At 43.3% G+C, this 17,935-nt stretch overlaps 2 protein-coding genes across 2 annotated transcripts in view; both read left to right on the top strand.

Annotated features, from left to right (window-relative positions):
* LOC103460905 (uncharacterized) overlaps positions 1–17,935 on the top strand; it is a 228,811-nt gene that overhangs the window by 62,933 nt on the left and 147,943 nt on the right. The window lies entirely within an intron of this gene.
* Positions 1,006–11,981, top strand: LOC108166033 (Fc receptor-like B). Its single transcript, XM_081599914.1, has 6 exons — positions 1,006–1,039; positions 1,255–1,290; positions 4,528–4,791; positions 4,865–5,110; positions 10,781–10,936; positions 11,026–11,981. The coding sequence occupies exons 1-5, from the start codon at positions 1,006–1,008 to the stop codon at positions 10,933–10,935; spliced, it is 735 nt and encodes a 244-aa protein (XP_081456040.1). The 3' UTR covers position 10,936; positions 11,026–11,981.

Below are 17,935 nucleotides of genomic sequence, written 5' to 3'. Positions count from 1 at the left end.
CTGCAGTCGGGTTTAGAGGACAGAGTAGAACAGAACCACATGAGACAATGTAACAATCTTTACACTTTAGAGAAATAAAGAGAGTAACTAATGTCACAGAAACAAAGATTAAGATTCAAAAGTTCATGAAGTACATTAAATAGTTTCTAAAACAAGCAAAGAGAATCAGAACCATGTTCTACATGTGGAGCAAACTGAACACAGAGACGCTAAATGAGATGAGCGGCGAGAGAAAGCAACACTAAACAAGTCAACAGAGAAAACAAAATGTGCCAAAGGACACATTTAGCAACTCAGAAGCAGGTCAGGTGGTTTGTGTTTCCAACCACAGCTTCTGGTGGAGGCAGAAAATACGCAGCCTGCAGAATCAAAAGGTGCCACTTCCTTTCAGCCGACCTGCTGCTGCTGCATGACATGCTTTTTCTTTTTTGTTGGGGAGAGACTAAAGTTGACAAATGTAAAATAAAGACAATGTCTTTCCTACTTATTATGGGTTGATATGGAGAGAGGTGGAGAGAGGGACATCTGGCTGGTCAGTCCTGGACACAATCAAATCTGGGACTTTCAGAAGATCCAAGCAGGCCACCTGCTGGACTCTGGTGGTGGCTACTGTGAAATGCTATTATATAAATAATAGGAAACTCACTGTAAAACCCTGAGTTGTTAACAGTGTATATATACAGTATGTGTGTTTCATGACCTCCAGAACAGAAATCTGCTGAGTCAGATCCAATTTCTTTAAACTTTTTTTCTGTTTAAAAACTTTAAATAAACTTAAATATCCAAACTAAACCCAGCTAAAAACAACTTGTTTTTATATAGTTTTATTTTTAAATCTCTTTGCTTCATGTGCCGTATGAAGCAAAGACCAACAGCCTATATGCTGAAGGTTTTTGCAAAGCCTGCAGCACAGAGGAAACCACAGCGGTGATCTTCACAGAGCAGGGCGGACGGTTCGTTTTAGAAGAAATCATTTCATCGCAGGTTTTAGCGATTACTGTCACGATGACGATTAAAACGTCCTTTCTGTTTCTGTTGGGTGAGTAAGATATGCTGAATAAATCAGGATAACTGTTTTATAATGACAATCAGCTCAATTAAGCAGATTGTTGCCCGTCGTTGGCTTAGCGTGAACAGGAAGTTGTTGATTAAAGTCGACTACATGCTCTGAAAACACACAGATAATCATTTTATGTATTGAGTCTGATGGTTTAGTGAATATGAATCTATAACCTGACTGTCTTCTCTCCTCAGCTCTGACCTCAATGCTGTTCTGCTCAACACACCAAGGTCAGTAAATATCAGCAACTATTAAGGAAAGTAAGGAAACTGAAAATTAGTAGCAAGTTCAGATGGCGTTTCATGAACTCAAAAGGCTTTAGGGTGAGGGACCAGTTTCCTCTGTGATCTACCCTTCATTTGAGCTTGAGTCTATTTTTTCCATATTATAAACATTATTCTATGTTTCATTAATCTCTGGTCTCTTGAGCTTATCATTACTTCTGCCTCTATTGAATTATTTGTCTTAGTATGTTCTAGACATTTCTGGAGACCAAATGAACATTTTAGCCAGACTGTATTATGGAAAATGTTGGACCTCTGGAGGCTGGCAGCATTAAGAGTTGGTCCGGATGACTGTGATGTATGAGGAGCTTGGAGCTCACAGGTCTGAAATGACATAGGAGCTCACAACCCGTGGCAAAAAGTATGGACTCACCAGTCTTGGATGAGAACTCATTCATTCAGACATTTCATGCTGTGAAACAAACTCAGATCAAAAACATGATTCAATTATAAGGTCATTCCAAAGTGCAACTTGTTGGCTTTCAGGAACTCAAAGAAATGAAGAGAAAACATTGTGGAAGTCAGTGAATGATACTTTTATTGACCAAGTACAGGGAAATAAATATGGAGTCACTCAGTTCTGAAGAAAAAAGTGTTGAATCATTAAAAAGGCATAAAGAAAAGATCGTTTAAAATACATCACTAGTATTTAGTTGCACCACCTTTGGGTTTTATAACAGCTTTCAGTCTCTGAGGCATGGACTTGATGAGTGACCAAACAGTATTCAATTTGGTGCCAAATCTCTTTGATAGCAGTTGCCAGATCAGCTTTGCAGCTTCTTGTGGACCATTTCACAAGAAGTGAAATGGTCACTTCTTGACACTTGGCCAATTCTTGGCCAGTAATTGGGCCAAGTGCCATCTTGTGATGTAATCAGGGTAAATCAAGCTGTACACTGAGGAAGTTATGATAGATTTCTGTGAAGATCTGAGTGATCTGCAGTGTAGGAGGAAGAATATGGATCAGGGGTGTCCAAAGTGGGTCCTGGAGGCTCCTGCATGTTTTAGTCTCTCCCTGGTTTAAAGCACCTGGATCAAATGATGGATCATTAGAGGCCTAAGAGGAACACGGACATGCTGAGGAGGTTGTTGCTGCCAGCAGGGAGAAAATAAAACATGCAGGATGCCTCCAGGACCCAGTTTGGACTCCCCTGGTCTAGTAAAACAATTTCACACAGATTTTGAGGTAATGGGGCACATGATATGGAAGCTGCTGAAGAAAACATTTAATATTTTAAATATTGAATATGACTTAACATTTTAATAGAGGATAGTGTGCCTGGTGTAATAGCATGAATTACCAGTTTTTTGTATTAGTTGGTCACAAGACAAAGCATTTATTTACAAGAGTGTTTGGTTCGGAAATTGACGGTCCCGATGTGAAACTCCGAGCGCTTGAGGAGGAACTGGTAGAGAACAGCTGGTCGAAATTAGCGTTCATAAATCAGATCAACCTTGAGCTGAACGCTCCTTACTCCACGGAGCTCAGGATATCCAGTATCCAACTTGAAAACAACTTCACTGCAGTCGGTAACACAATGAAAACACCGGAACAAAGTTTATTTTGGTCTGTGGCCTTTAAAGATGGCGCCCAGCGACTGTGCGAGACGTAAATGACATACGCAGTGACATAGGTTCCAAAGCTCTATACTGATAATTAGCACCATATTTACTGCTCATGAATTTAACAGCCAACAGTCCACATCCAGTATGCAAGTAGGTTGTTTAAATTTCTCCTATTAGTTTTAGATACTGAAATGTCCCCATGAGCAACAGTCTGAAGCAACGTGTAAAATACACATAAAGCAATCCAGACTTCTCAAAAATGCTGTAGTTGCTTTTTATTCAAGCTGCAGTATGTAACTTTAATAAAAAATATGTTTCCTCCATGTTAGTTAAAGCTGTCACCATGTAGCAGTTTGTTATGAGACAGATAATCTGTGGAAACAATCAATCTCCTCCATCTCCTCCCTGAATTACTATTACTGGTTAAAGTAATGCACCGCTCTGACCAAAACAACCAATCAGAACCAGTAGGAGGGTCTTAGCGCTGTCAATCATCCTCATTCACACACTGCTAAATGTGCTAATGGGTGGAGAAACAGCTTATCATTACAAGAAACCGTTTATCTGCCGTCATTGGTAGCTATGCTAACTAAACTGAGCATTCAGAGATTGAATCTGCACAACTCTGTGCTATGCTAGCTGCAGAATAGCACAGAGCGAGAGGGAGGAAGGATGAGCAGCACCACATGAGATAGTGATTGACAGCACTAAAACTCTCCTACCACTGACTGGTTGTTTCTAGAGAACCCTGGGAGAAAGCAGAGGAAATAGATTTTTCACAGATTATCTCTCATAACATAATGATAGTTTTAAAAAAATATGAAAAAAAATATTTATATAAAAGTGACATACTGCAGCTTTAATTTCACTAAGGAGAGGACGGGTCAGGGCGGACGTGGGTTATAGCTGCTGCTGACTGACTCATCTGTTGTTAAGAGGTAAAAGGAACAAGTTAAATATATGAATATGTTGGTAATTTTTTTCCTTAATTCATTAGAAGCTAGTGAAAAACAGGCAAACAGTCTGTAGCTAAGCTAACTATGCTAAATGATTGATCAACTCACACAGTCTACTCACCTCTCACGGAGAAAAACTGGGTTATAAATTAACACTCTTGCTTTTTTCTCTCTCTCCTTCTCTTTTTGTTTGAAAACCTGATTTTATAACTTTTCTTAGCATCACAGTAACAGCCACAGTGATTCACGTTTCCTACTGTCTGCTGCTAACAGTGTCACTCTGAAGCTCCAAGCAGGAACGAACCATTTAATGCAGATAGTGGGGGTTCAGAGCAAATATGGATGTATGGTTTTTGATCTGGGAGTGGGAACATTACATTTATACTGCTAAAAACAATCTTTGAAAATACAATATGATTAATTTTGTAATTGACAGGGCCCTGATTTTTTCTATGAACAAAAAATAAATAATTAAATTGGGCCCCCTGTTGGTCAGGGGCCCTTGGAATTGTCATAACTCCCCTTTCCCCCTTTAAGGCGCCTCGGATCAGAGGTGAATAATGCAATCTCCATTTGCAGACATCTTGGGTGTTCCATCCACTGGGTCTTCATGAAATATATTTTTAAAAATTAAATGTATGTCCTCCTGCTTTTGTCCCAGTTCGTCTGACTGTGAGTCCCAGCAGATCTCAGTTGTTTAAATTGGAATCAGTGACTCTGACCTGTGAGGATGGAAACATCTCTGATGGATGGACTGTGATGAGAAACACAACCAGAGGAACCAGGACGCAATGTGGAGATGGATGGGGGAAACCAGCTGGTTCTACCTGTAGCATCAGCTATATTTTGGAAAAGTATACTGGTGTGTACTGGTGTGAGTCCAAAGAGGGATCATCCTCCAGCAGCAGCGTGAACCTCACTGTTGGTAAGATCAGACTGTGGAGTTAGTGTTGCTGTGTGGAAATGGATGAAATGCTGTAGTTTGTCTCTGTGTTGAGGTGGATCAGTGATCCTGCAGAGTCCTGTCCTCCCTGTGATGGAGGGAGATGACGTCACTCTGAGCTGCAGAGCAAAGAGTCCAGCCCACAACCTCCCAGCTGCTTTCTATAAAGATGGCTCCTTCATTGGTCATGAAACTACTCGCAACCTGACCCTCCTCCGTGTCTCCAGCTCTGATGAAGGCCTCTATAAATGCAGCATCAGCGGTCAGGGAGAGTCTCCATCCAGCTGGATCTCTGTGGAAGGTCAGCCACTCACACCTGCATGTACCCATTGTTAAGGAAGAATTTTTATATTACTGGTAAATTTAGCAAAACTCTGGCTCTGATACTTCCTTTTGATCCCGGGTTCTCTCGCGTGGCCACGTGCGGGGACAAAAACACAACAATGCGTGTTGACGTCACAGAATTACAGGATTTAATCCAATCAGAAGAAAATATAAGATAGTACAGGAAACTGAAGAAACACAGATACAAACATTGTTACCTGAGACAAGAAGACAAAGAAATATCAAGGACGTCCTTGGAGAAAGAGCTGGTGCAGAAGTAAAATAAATCAGCTTTTTTTCTGAATTGTTTCCCTTGTGCACAAACTTTTATACCTGTAGGTGTGTTTACCTCTTTAATGTATTCAAATAAGGCGTATCTCTACTTGACCAATTGGAAGGCATCTCTGGCCCTTTTAAATTTTAGAAAAAGTCCTGCAGTTTGGTCGCAAGATCAAACACCTTTTGTTAAATAAGGTGGAAGCAGACTCTCCGAATTCATGGTGGTTTATGGCTTTCACAAATCAGTGTGAAAAGCTAGAACTTCCTACTGATTGTTGTCCAGACAGACAAAGAGCAGATCAGAGATCTTGGCAAACAATCTGCTTTAACTACAGTAAAATATATCAATAGGTCAGAATATGTTATAAATTTTAAAACTATAATTATGGTATTTCAATCAAGTCATGATAAATTCTAAAACTAACTTATTTTAAATTTATTTTCTTAACAGTATCCGGCCTCCTGTGGCTCTACAGCCATCTGGGCAAAGAGAAACAGATGCAGGAACCTCACAGGTAGCTGTGAAATTCTGGTTTCTCTTCTGCTCTGCCAGGAACAAACCTTTAATACTGTATTTTAATTCAATGAAAAGTTCTCCAAAAACCCAATTTGTTCTTCTGCACTCAGCATCTCCAAAGTTTAGTCCTGATATCAAACCAAAAGCAATAGATAATAAACAGAAAATAATGAAGTACAATTCCTGTTTCTAATTAGGAATTAGAAACAAATAAGAATTAAGACATTCATTCACCATAAACCTAAGTATTTTTCTAATACTAAACAAAACATTTTCATGTGATTCTAATATAGTCAGAAATAATACAATTTCAAATACATTCATCATTAACTAAATTAATTCTAAAACAAGATAATAGAATTTTTAGTCAAAACATATTATTAATACTAAGAAAAATGTCTTACAAATTAAATGTTAGTGATTTAAAACATTTTATGTTATATTCAGTTTTTGCACCATGTCAGATGTTAGTTCTGGAAGACTTCTCATCCTGGTTACGTGAACCGACCAAAGTTCCCTTTCTCAGAGTAATTCAAGTGATAAAGTCCTCCACCTTCCTGCATATGTTAATTTATGACCTCCTGTCTTTAATGATAAGACCCCAGGGGTCTGAGCTGAAGCTCTCCTGCAGATCCTACAGTTCTTCGGGTTTTAAATCACTCACACAAACCTGTTCAAACTTAAGAAATTCGTTCTAAAATGTTTAAACTGTGTTAAACACTCAAAATAATAATTTTTCTCAACACCATCTATCCATTATGTTAACCCACTGGTCCTTGTAGGGTCATGGTGAGGCCTGCGAACCTGCAGATGGGTAATCTTAGGTGAGAAATACTTGGAAATAACTCAGAAATGAACTGTGCTTTCACAAGGAGACCTATGGCTTAACAGCAGGAAAAGAAATACTTACAAACTCAATATCCTGTTTGTGGAATAATCCATCCGTCCATCCATTTTCTTCCTCTTATCCGGGGTCGGGTCAAGGGGGCAGCAGCTTCAGAAGGGAGGCCCAGACGTCCCTCCCCAGCCACTTCTTCCAGCTCCTCCAGGAACCCCAAGGCGTTCCCAGGCCATAGAGAGACATCGTCCCTCCAGCGTGTCCTGGGTCTCCCTTTCTCCCGGTGGGACCTGAACTCCTCACCAGGGAGGCGTCCAGGAGGCATCTTGACCAGATGCCCGAGCCTCAACTGGCTCCTCTCGACGTGGAGGAGCAGCGGCTCTACTCTGAGTCCCTCCCGGATGACCGAGCTTCTCTCTCTAAGGGAGAGCCCAGCCACCCTGCGGAGGAGGAAACCCATTTCGGCCGCTTGTACCCGTGATCTCGTTCTTTCGGTCATGACCCAAAGCTCATGACCATAGATGAGGGTGGGAACGTAGATCGACCGGTAAATCGAGAGCTTCGCTTTTTGGCTCAGCTCTCTCTTCACCACGACGGACCGGTACAGTGCCCGCTTCACGGCAGACGCTGCCCCAATCCACCTGTCGATCTCCCGCTCCCTTCTTCCCTCATTCGTGAACAAGATCCCCATATACTTAAACTCCTCCACTTGAGGCAGGACGACCCCCCTGACCCGGAGAAAGCACTCTACCCTTTTCCGGCTCAAGACCATGGCCTCGGATTTGGAGGCACTGAGCCTCATACCGGTCGCTTCACTCTCGGCTGCGAACCGCTCCAGTGAGAACTGCAGATCACGTTCCGATGAAGCCAACAGGACCACATCATCCGCAAAAAGCAGAGATGCGATCCTAAGGCAACCAAAACGGATCCCCTCAATACCTCGGCTGCGCCTAGAAGTTCTGTCCATGAAGGTAATGAACAGAATCGGTGACAAAGGGCAGCCTTGGTGGAGTCCAACCCTCACCAGAAACGAGCCCGACTTACTGCCGGCAATGCGGACCAGACTCTGACACCGGTCATACAGGGACCTGACAGCCCGTATCAATGGGTCCGGTACCCCATACTCCCGGAGAACCCCCCACAAGGTCCCCCTGGGGACACGGTCGAACGCCTTCTCCAATTCCACAAAACACATGTAGACCGGTTGGGCAAACTCCCAGAACCCTCCAGGACCCCGCTGAGGGTGTAGAGCTGGTCCAGTGTTCCACGACCAGAACCACACTGCTCTTCCTGAATCCGAGGTTCGACTATCCGATGGACCCTCCTCTCCAGGACCCTGAATAGACCAGGGAGGCTTAAGAGTGTGACCCCCCTGTAATTGGAGCACACCCTCCGGTCCCCCTTTTTGAACAGGGGGACCACCACCCCAGTCTGCCAGTCCAGGGGAACTGCCCCTGATGTCCATGCGATATTGCGATACAACCCTGCAACATCCAGAGCCTTAAGGAACTCCGGGCGGATCTCATCCACCCCCGGGGCCTTGCCACCGAGGAGCTTTTTGACCACCTCGGCGACCTCGTCCCCAGAGATTGGAGAGCCCAACCCAGAGTCTCCAGGCTCAGCTTCCTCAAGAGAAGGCATGTTGGTGGGATTGAGGAGGTCTTCGAAGTATTCCGCCCACCAGCCCACAACGTCCCACAATGTCCTGAGTTGAGGTCAACAGCACACCATCCCCACTATAAACAGTGTTGCTGCTGCACTGCTTCCCCTTCCTGAGATGCCGAATGGCGGACCAGAATCGCCTCGAAGCTGTACGGAAGTCTTTCTCCATGGCCTCTCCAAACTCCTCCCACGCCCGAGCTTTTGCCTCAGTGACAACCCAAGCCTCATGCCGTTTCGCCCGCCGGTACCCATCAGCTGCTTCTGGAGTCCCACAGGCCAAAAAGGCCCGGTAGGACTCCTCCATCAGCTTGACAGCATCCCTCACCGAAGGTGTCTACCAACTGGTTCGAGGGTTGCCGCCTCGACAGGCACCAACAACCTTGCGGTCGCAGCTCTGATAGGCCGCCTCGGCAATGGAGGTACGGAACATGGTCCACTCAGACTCAATGTCCCCCACCTCCCCCGGAACGTGTTCGAAGTTCTGCCGGAGATGAGAGTTGAAGCTTCGTCTCACAGGGGACTCTGCCAGACGTTCCCAGCAGACCCTCACTACATGTTTGGGCCTGTCAGGTCTGACCGGCTTCCTCCCCCACCACCGCAGCCAACTCACCACCAGGTAGTGGTCAGTGGACAGCTCCGCACCTCTCTTCACCCGAGTGTCCAAGACATACGCCCGCAAATCCGATGAAACGATGACAAAGTCAATCATCGAACTGCGGCCTAGGGCGTCCTGGTGCCAAGTGCACATATGGACGCCCTTATGTTTGAACATGGTGTTCGTGATGGACAATCCGTGACGAGCACAGAAGTCCAATAACAGAACACCACTCGAGTTCAGATCGGGGGGGCCGTTCCTTCCAACCACGCCCCTTCAGGTCTCACCGTCATTGCCCACGTGAGCGTTGAAGTCCCCCAGTAGAACAAGGGGGGAGTGCCCCTCCCCAGGAGGGGCACTCTCCAGTACCCCCTCTAAGGACTCCTAGAAGGGTGGGTAATCTGATCTGCTGTTTGGCCCGTAAGCACAAACAACAGTCAGAACCCGTCCCCCCCACCCTCACTCCCTCCGCCTAGCTGCACCCGTAGGCGGAGGGAGGCTACCCTCTCGTTCACCGGGGTAAACCCCAACGTACAGGCGCCGAGATGGGGGGAAACAAGTATGCCCACTCCAGCCCGGCGCCTCTCACCGTGGGCAACTCCAGAGTGGAAGTACGTCCAGCCCCTCCCAAGGAGACTGGTTCCAGAACCAGAGCCATGTGTCAAGGTGAGGCCGACTATTTCTAGCCGGAACCTCTCAGCCTCGCACACTAGCTCCGGTTCCTTCCCCACCAGAGAGGTGACGTTCCACGTCCCAAGAGCTTCTGCAGCCGAGGATCAGACCGCCAGGGTCCCCTCCCTCGGCTGCCGCCCATACCACAATGCACCCGACCCCTTTGGCCCCTCCGACAGGTGGTGAGCCCATTGGAAGGGGGACCCACGTCTCCTCTTCGGGCTGAGCCTGGCCGGGCTCCGTGGGTAAAAGCCCGGCCACCAGGCGCTCGCCATCGTTCCCCACCTCCAGAGTGGGGCCCCGGTGACCCGCGTCCGGGCGAGGGAAAACCAAGTCCAAAAGTTTATGTCCATCATAAGGGGTCTTCGGGCTGCGCTTTGTCTGGTTCCTCACCTAGGACCTGTCTGCCTTGGGTCACCAGGGGCATAAAGCCCCAGACAGCGTAGCTCCTAGGGTCACTGGGACACTCAAACCCCTCCACCACGATAAGGTGGCAGCCCCAGGAGAAGTGTTTGTGGAATAATCTACCATAAATTGTGGTGCATTATTTTAACCGTCTTTCTGTGAATGCAGGAAGGTCACTGAAGTCATTTCCTTTTTTCAGTTGCCTATTTCAAGAACACTGCATGGTGAGTGAGAAAGATACAGTTGAAACCAGATATTTACATACAGCGACTAAAATGACAACCTCACTTCGTCTCACTGTCTGAAACTTGCTTAGATTTGTTAAAATTACCTAAATTAGTTATATTTGATAAATTCCAGAAAACATCTTGGGAGATTTTTTAAAAACCTTCCTTGCTGTTTAAAGTTTACATACATACATACAGAAACGTCAGTACACCCCTCACATTTATATTATGCCAACTGGATGAGGGATAATGAAAGCTATGACATGTAGGGAACTAATTAAAGGACAAAAGTCTAACAGTGTTCCATGGCTGTTACTAGTGAATTTCTTTTAAAGTAAACATGAGAAGCCATTAAGGTCTAATTAGACCAGTTGATCAGGGGAGCAAAATGAGTCAGTAAGAATTTTTTCTTCCAGTTTGAGGGTCAAAATTAAATGCAATTTTTTTTCCAGATAAACCTACAGTAGCCCCTCCCACCTCCAAAGCTCCGCCTCCTGCATCAGACCCCCTGCAGCTTGTGTTCATAGTGATGCGCCGCCTGCTGGTCTTCTGTCCGTACCCCATCTCCACCCTCCTCTTTGTGTATTTTTATCAGCACAGATCCTAAGGTAATAAACTTACAGCACACTGACATGTCAATAAGCCCACAAACTGAAGATGAAAGATAAACCAGTTAACATTTTCCTTTCTACTACAGGATGAAACCATTGTCTCCAGGAAGAGAGCAGAGATTGGGAAGTGTCTCAAAAGAACCATGACACCATCAATTTTATTTTATTAGTTTTTTTTATTATTTTTGTGTTCTGACCATATACTTCACTGAGTCACCTGATACCTCAGTAATAACAGCATAGAGGAGTGTCATGATTTTGAAGATGGAGTAGAAACCAAATGCAAATCGCAGAGGCAACAAGTAGGACAAATTAATGAAGAAATTCAACAAATAAAAACTTAAAGTGGGATTTTCCAGATATTTTATGCCTTATGTTACATCTTTTGTGAAAACTAACTAAGTTACCATGGAGATTTACTCTGTGCAGCCAGCCTGCTCCAGACCAGACTAACTTTTCTTTTCTGTTTGTTTTGGTCTTTTTATCACCCTGCATTAAAATGCCACTGATCAATCTTGGTATAATTATCTAAACATTATGATAGTAGAATATATTATCAATTTTATAACAATGCATGTGGGTATTGTTCCTGTTCGATTGCGTTTTGTTAGACTGCTGATCTAGTTTGACAGAAAGGCCTTTAATAGACCACTTCAGTGATGAGGGGATTAGACAAATGGGTCACAAAGTAATAAATGCACAGAATAAAAACAAATCAAGATATACAAGTTATGTTTAATGTGTATAAATATTAATCAGATGTGGAACAAAAATCAGTAAGATGAAAGAATCTGCTGTCAGATTAACATGTTTCATCATAGATTTTCACTGTTCATTGTAAGTTTGAAGCTTTTTATTTGAGCAAATGATAGGTGCGTTTATGATGTTTTTTTAGTTAATAGTGGTTTGGAAATTGATATTTTGAGCAAATTATGGATTCAGTCGATCCACTATCATTTGCTATTGTAGCAGCAGTTTTTTTCTTTAGTAAGATGTGCTTCAATTCCTTATAATCTTCCAATAAAAGATGTTTGTTTGCTGTTAGGTACGACGTACGCAATATATCTGGTGTAGCATGAATCTGTGATTGGTCTGCTGAATGAATTTGTTGATGCTCATTTACCTGAATTTTTTCAGCCAGGCTTGACATAGCGCCAGCAATTCATCCTGGCTTTATCCGTTTCATAAAGACCATACCAGGTTGAGGAAGTGCAGCTATTTGAAGCCAGGCTTTTTATCTTCTCTTGGGATTCTGAATCCTACTTGCACCATCTTCAGATTAGTGCAAAAAGGCTACATCATTTCACTTTTGTAAATTGAAAAGCTAGTAGCCATAATGAAATGAAGTTCTAACTTAAGCATTGGTTATTTATATTTAAGTGTCAGAATAAATCTATAGAGATCACTTGTAATTATAAATGTTAATTTTAAGGTTCAAAATTAACTCCCAAATGTTGTTTCACAAAACACAGCCAGGATTATTCAGATATCGGAGCTGAATTAGGCTCCCCCCCACGGACCGAGCCGGCCGGATACGGGTCTGAAGGAATGGTTTCAAGTTGCTTAAATGTCTGGTTATAAACGGAGAAAGTGCGCCCTCGCCTGTTGAGAAAGGTGTATTTAATGTTAAACTTACCTTCCCCAATGGAGTATATACTAGTGTGTCCCAATGGCTGTTTCACTAACGGTTTAGCCGAAATGCTTCCTGGGTAAAAATCAAAAGACAAACGCCCACACAGCCTGCCCAACCAGCAACAGGTTTAGTTGAGAGCTGCCAAAACAAACGACGGCAAGACAAGACAACAGAGCGTCCAAAGCGCTGCAGCTCCAAACACAATCACGTGCCTGTAACAGAAAACCCATTAACGGTTTAATGGGTTTCCCTTGAGGGATCCAGGGAAATCTGGATCCCTCCAGATAAAACAAATCAAAAGCTAAATGGCAGGTAGCTTACCCAGGGGTGGAAACACAGCCTAACCCGGGAGGAAGCGGGTCAGCAGGTGAGGACCAGACGGAAGCCGCACGCCACAGCAACCCCCAGCTGCAGCCGGCAACGCCATAAGAGCAACACTGCAGAAACGCACGACAGGTGTAGCACCCAAAAACCAACCATGATCCCAGCCACGGATGGCAAAACTGCCACTTACGATCGCAGACGAGTCGAACAAACCCACAAACCGACATATAGCCGCCGACCGTAGCGACAGTGGGAGAAACAAAGACGCACCCTGCAGCGGCCCGCCCAACTTTAAAGGCATTCGCCCCGCCCACCAATCAACGGTGCCCGGTGCACAGAGTGGGGTGGAACACCATCCCACCACACTTACAAGCTAAAGCAGGGGTGGGCAACTCCGGGCCTGGAGGGTCTCCTGCAACTTTTAGATTCATCTCTACTTCAACACACCTGAGTCAAATAATGAGGTCGTTAGCAGGACTCTGGAGAACCTGACTGCACTTAGGAGGTGATTCAGCTGTTGGATTCAGCTGTGTTGGACCAGAGAGAGTTGCAGGACACCGGACCTCCAGGACCAGGTTTGTCCTCCCCTGAGCTAAAGCAATATGTTTGGAACTGTGGTACCGTAGCCTGGTGAAAACCAGCTGCTTTATTTGCTTCATTACAATATGAAGCTTACTGGAAATTGCCAGGGCAGTAAATAACCATCCTCCACTGCAAAGGAAGATGATTTGGGCTGAATGAGGTGGCTGTAAATGTTACTTTAATATTTGGAAGCCTGACCAACATTGACTGAACGGTTTCCTTCACTTCCTCCGCTGCCATCATTTAAACAGCAAATATGAAACAGCAGAAAGTTAAAGTCATTGTTCACAACATCTTCTGTTTTCTGATTGACTTGGTTGAAATTCTACTGGAGGGAATCCGAATCATTCTCTCTCTCTTTCAGAGAAAAAGTTCAAGTTTGACTTTATTGAACACGGTGTAATAAAATGATAAACAAATCTTTATATACAAGCGAACTTATTTTAAAACAAAAGCAAACAAAGCTAAAGAAGAACAGTAATTTAGTACATTTACATGTTCAAAGGAGCTGGTAGAAGATGAACTTATTTTTACACCTAACAGGGTAAGATGAGAGGCAGGTGAGGGGATTACCCATCATGCCTACTGGGGGTTGCTGCAGTTGGTCAGGTCAAAGTTCAGCAACAGTTCAACTGAATGACTAGATTATTCCATCAGTGGATTTTTTCTTCCCTGATGGAAGGGCCACTTTCCAAATTGACAATGTCAGGATTGTGAAAGAGTTCAGGGAACGTGAGATAATTTGAACACATGGACTGGTCACCACAGAGTCCAGACTTTAACTCCATTGAGAATCTCTTGGATGAGCTGGAGATGTGCTGCACACTCAGAACTGAGTGACTCCATATTTATTTCCCTGTACTTGGTCAATAAAAGTATCATTCACTGACTTCCACAATGTTTTCTCTTCATTTCTTTGAGTTCCTGAAAGCCAACAAGTTGCACTTTGGAATGACCTTATAATTGAATCATGTTTTTGATCTGAGTTTGTTTTACAGCATGAAATGTCTGAATAACCAAGACTGGTGAGTCCATACTTTTTGCCAGCGGTTGTAAAAGCTAAAGGCAGTTCAGTGAAATATTAGTGTGACCTTTTATTTGGTGGCAACTTTGATGAAGGAACAGATGCCATCAAAAGATTAACATTTACAATAAAACCTTAAAAAGAAGCTGCAGTTCAAACTTTTCACATTCAGTTCGTTCTCTGCTGTAAAAGCTCTGATGGAAACAGGTGAAGTGAATCAGTTGGAGCTGAACTTTCATGTTCTGCTACAGTGCTGAAAGTCTCTTCCTGCTAGAAAAATGTTAAATGTTCACATTTCAGGTTCTGGATGGTTTAATATTCATAGGTTGTTGTTCTACTGCTGCTGCAGGAGGCTGGTTCTGTTGCTGTGATGAACGTCTCTGTTTGTTATAGAGCACCAAACCTGGAACAGCAAATAGAACCAGAACAACAAGGACTCCAACTGAGAAACCAGCTGTCAGTCCAATGTTGTTCCCTCCATCCTTCTTTTGTCCTCCCTTGTTCCCTGCAGAACAGAACCAGGAGTTAGTCTGATCTGACTGAAGATCATCACCTGCTGATCTCAGACCAGCTGATTTCTACTGATGCAACAGAAAAACTCAAACATCTGATCTGACATGTTTCTCTCTCACATTAGTGACCATGAAGCAGCTGGAGGTTCTGATCCAGTCAGACTCACCTGGAGCAGAAACAAGCAGGGTGACGTTACAGATGGGCTCAGTATCCAGGTGAGATCTCTTCCTGCGATTATTTTTAATCCCATCAACTCTACATTCATATTTTCCAGTATCATTAATCGTCACGTTCTTCAGAACCAAAGACACGTCTCCATCCTTCATCTCTCTGTCCTGTAGAGCCACTCGGTTCTTATAAGCTGGATGCTGGCCCTCATTATCAAACTGTTCATCTCGATACAGAGCAACCTGATCATTTTCCCCCAGATCAGGTCTGCTCCAGTCTACGATGATGACAGGTTTTTTCTCAGGAGCTTCACATGGCAGGACGGCGTCTTTTCCAGGTTCAGCTGTGATCAGCTGTGTCTTTCCTGCAGTAGAGGAAACAACACAGAGGTCAGAGGTCAAAGAGGAACGCTGATGAGACATCAAGGAGAGGACACTGGTCAGTCAGAGTGTCTTGCTGCAAGGCAACAGCTCTACCAACTGCACCACTGTGCAGCCCAGAATACATTAATCATAGACAATTATCAGTTTCAACCAGAAGAGGGGGCTCACAGATCTGATTGTGATTTAAATGCTTCAACATTAACTCACCTTTTTGTTTTCAATCTGCACTGTAAAATATATTAGAGTCGGTGGATCCATGAGAAACTAGATCACTGTTTAGTTCTAGCTTAATGAACCATTAGTTACCTACACTCTGATGGTGTCTTTGAAAGTATAATACATTATTTATTATAGTTGCTGCAGAAATTTAAGAAGGTTCAAAAATAGTTAATTACCTCAACAACAAACAGCTATATTAGAAGGCATGCCATAAAAAAGAGTTTTCTATCCTAACATCTCATATATAAACAACTCTACTGGGGTTTAACTGGAACTGTGTTCCTTGTCAAACTGCCCCAGGGCAGCTGTGGCTACTGCCCAGTAGCTTGTCATCACCAGTGTGTGAATGGGAACGACTGATTTCATTGGAAAGTGTCTTTGAGTGTCCTAATAAAGTAATAAAGTTCTATGTAAGCCTGACGTTATTTCATGTCCAAGACAAATTTATCTCATGCAGGGTTGAAAGTAGTTTTAAATTCTTGGCGGTACTATGGCGGTACTATGACAAAAAAAAAGAATAAATATATATATATATATATATATATATATATATATATATATATATATATATATATATTGTTCCCTCCATCCTATATATATATATATATATATATATATATATATATATATACAGAGATAGAGAGAGAGCTTCTTTGTGTGCTTTGGAGTTTCTGTGCTGATGAATTTTTAGCGAAGCGATAAAAGCTGGTATCTCTTGAATTGCTACAAAATAAAGCTGTATTTCCTCCTTCAGCCCACTGGCTGCAATGTTGACACCTTGAGATGCCATGAGACCTAAATCCTGAACATCATGGCAGGAAGAGCATCCCAGTTTTCCATGTCTGGCATATAACCATTCATTTCATCTTTTAAACTGGTTCTACTGGTCCTGTGTCCAGACAGAGGGATAATCAGTAGCCCAGCATCATGACCTGTTGGTTCTGAAGATCCTGCAGCTTCTCTTCCTAACATGGCGCCTCCTCACCCTGACTCTCAGACTGACAGGAGGAACCACAGAGCTCTGTTAGGTTAAAGCTCATCTTCTCAAGTTGGGATGCTTTTCCTCCAACAGGTTCCAGAGGAATCACCTCAAACCAGATGCTGGACTGGATTTTATTTCTGTCATTTGTGAATGTTAGAGTTTCAACAGTGGAGCTATAAAGGTTGAAAAAGGTTATTTTGGAGAAAATCTCATCAACATTTCCACTAAATAAGAGGCAAAAAAAAATAGTTTGATAAAGGAAAAGCCTCTCAGACTCTGATATAAACTATTTTTTTATATCAGACAATTAATTTAATTTCACATAATTATGGTGGTAGAAGCCATTTGCTTCTTAAACATTTAATGAAACATATTTACCGTGTTTGATGTTTGTTGTAAATTACGTATAATCACACAAAACGAGGTAATTAGTCCAAGTTTGTCGTTTATTGAACGTTCAGAAACTACAGCGACTGTAAAGAGCCACAGCAAAGGTAAACAAAGATAAAACAACCTGAACAGGTGATCAACTCTAAACCAGTCGCACCTTTTTATTCTCCGTCTCTGTCATTTAAACACACCCGTTGCCGCGGCAACCACCTGCGCTCCACAAGCCGACCAGAGATTATGTTAAAAACATTCAGTCCGTTATATCAGGTTTTCAGGCTTGATATTTATTTTGTGATCATTAATAAACCTCTCGGTTTACCACAGCGGAGTCGGTGGATCCATGAGAAACTAGTTTAATTCTTATTTTATAGTAAATGATTAACAGAAGAAACTGTAAGTAAACTCAACAGATAACAACATGATTGGTAAATCTTGGAAATATACCAGCCAAGAACTGTGGGAGTTCAAATGTTGAAGACCGCTTACAAGGAAGACGCTATGTGTCGAGCTCAAGTTTACTCGTGGTTCACTCGCTTTAAAAATGGTGAAATGTCAACTGATGATCAACCGCTTTTTTCCGGCTTTTTTCCGGCTTTTTTCCGGCTTCACAGCACGGTTGTGAAGTTTTGCTACCTGCTCCGGAAAAAAGCGGTTGATCATCAGTTGACATTTCACCATTTTTAAAGCAGGTGAACCACGAGTAAACATGAGCTCGACACATAGCGTCTTCCTTGTAAGCGGTCTTCAACATTTGAACGGTTTCCGATGCTGTTTTCCC

This window comes from Poecilia reticulata, chromosome 18 (assembly GCF_904066995.2).
Source record: "Poecilia reticulata chromosome 18, P_reticulata-male-v2, whole genome shotgun sequence".
In the NCBI taxonomy this organism is placed as follows: domain Eukaryota; kingdom Metazoa; phylum Chordata; class Actinopteri; order Cyprinodontiformes; family Poeciliidae; genus Poecilia; species Poecilia reticulata.
This window is presented reverse-complemented; position numbering and strand designations above follow the sequence as displayed.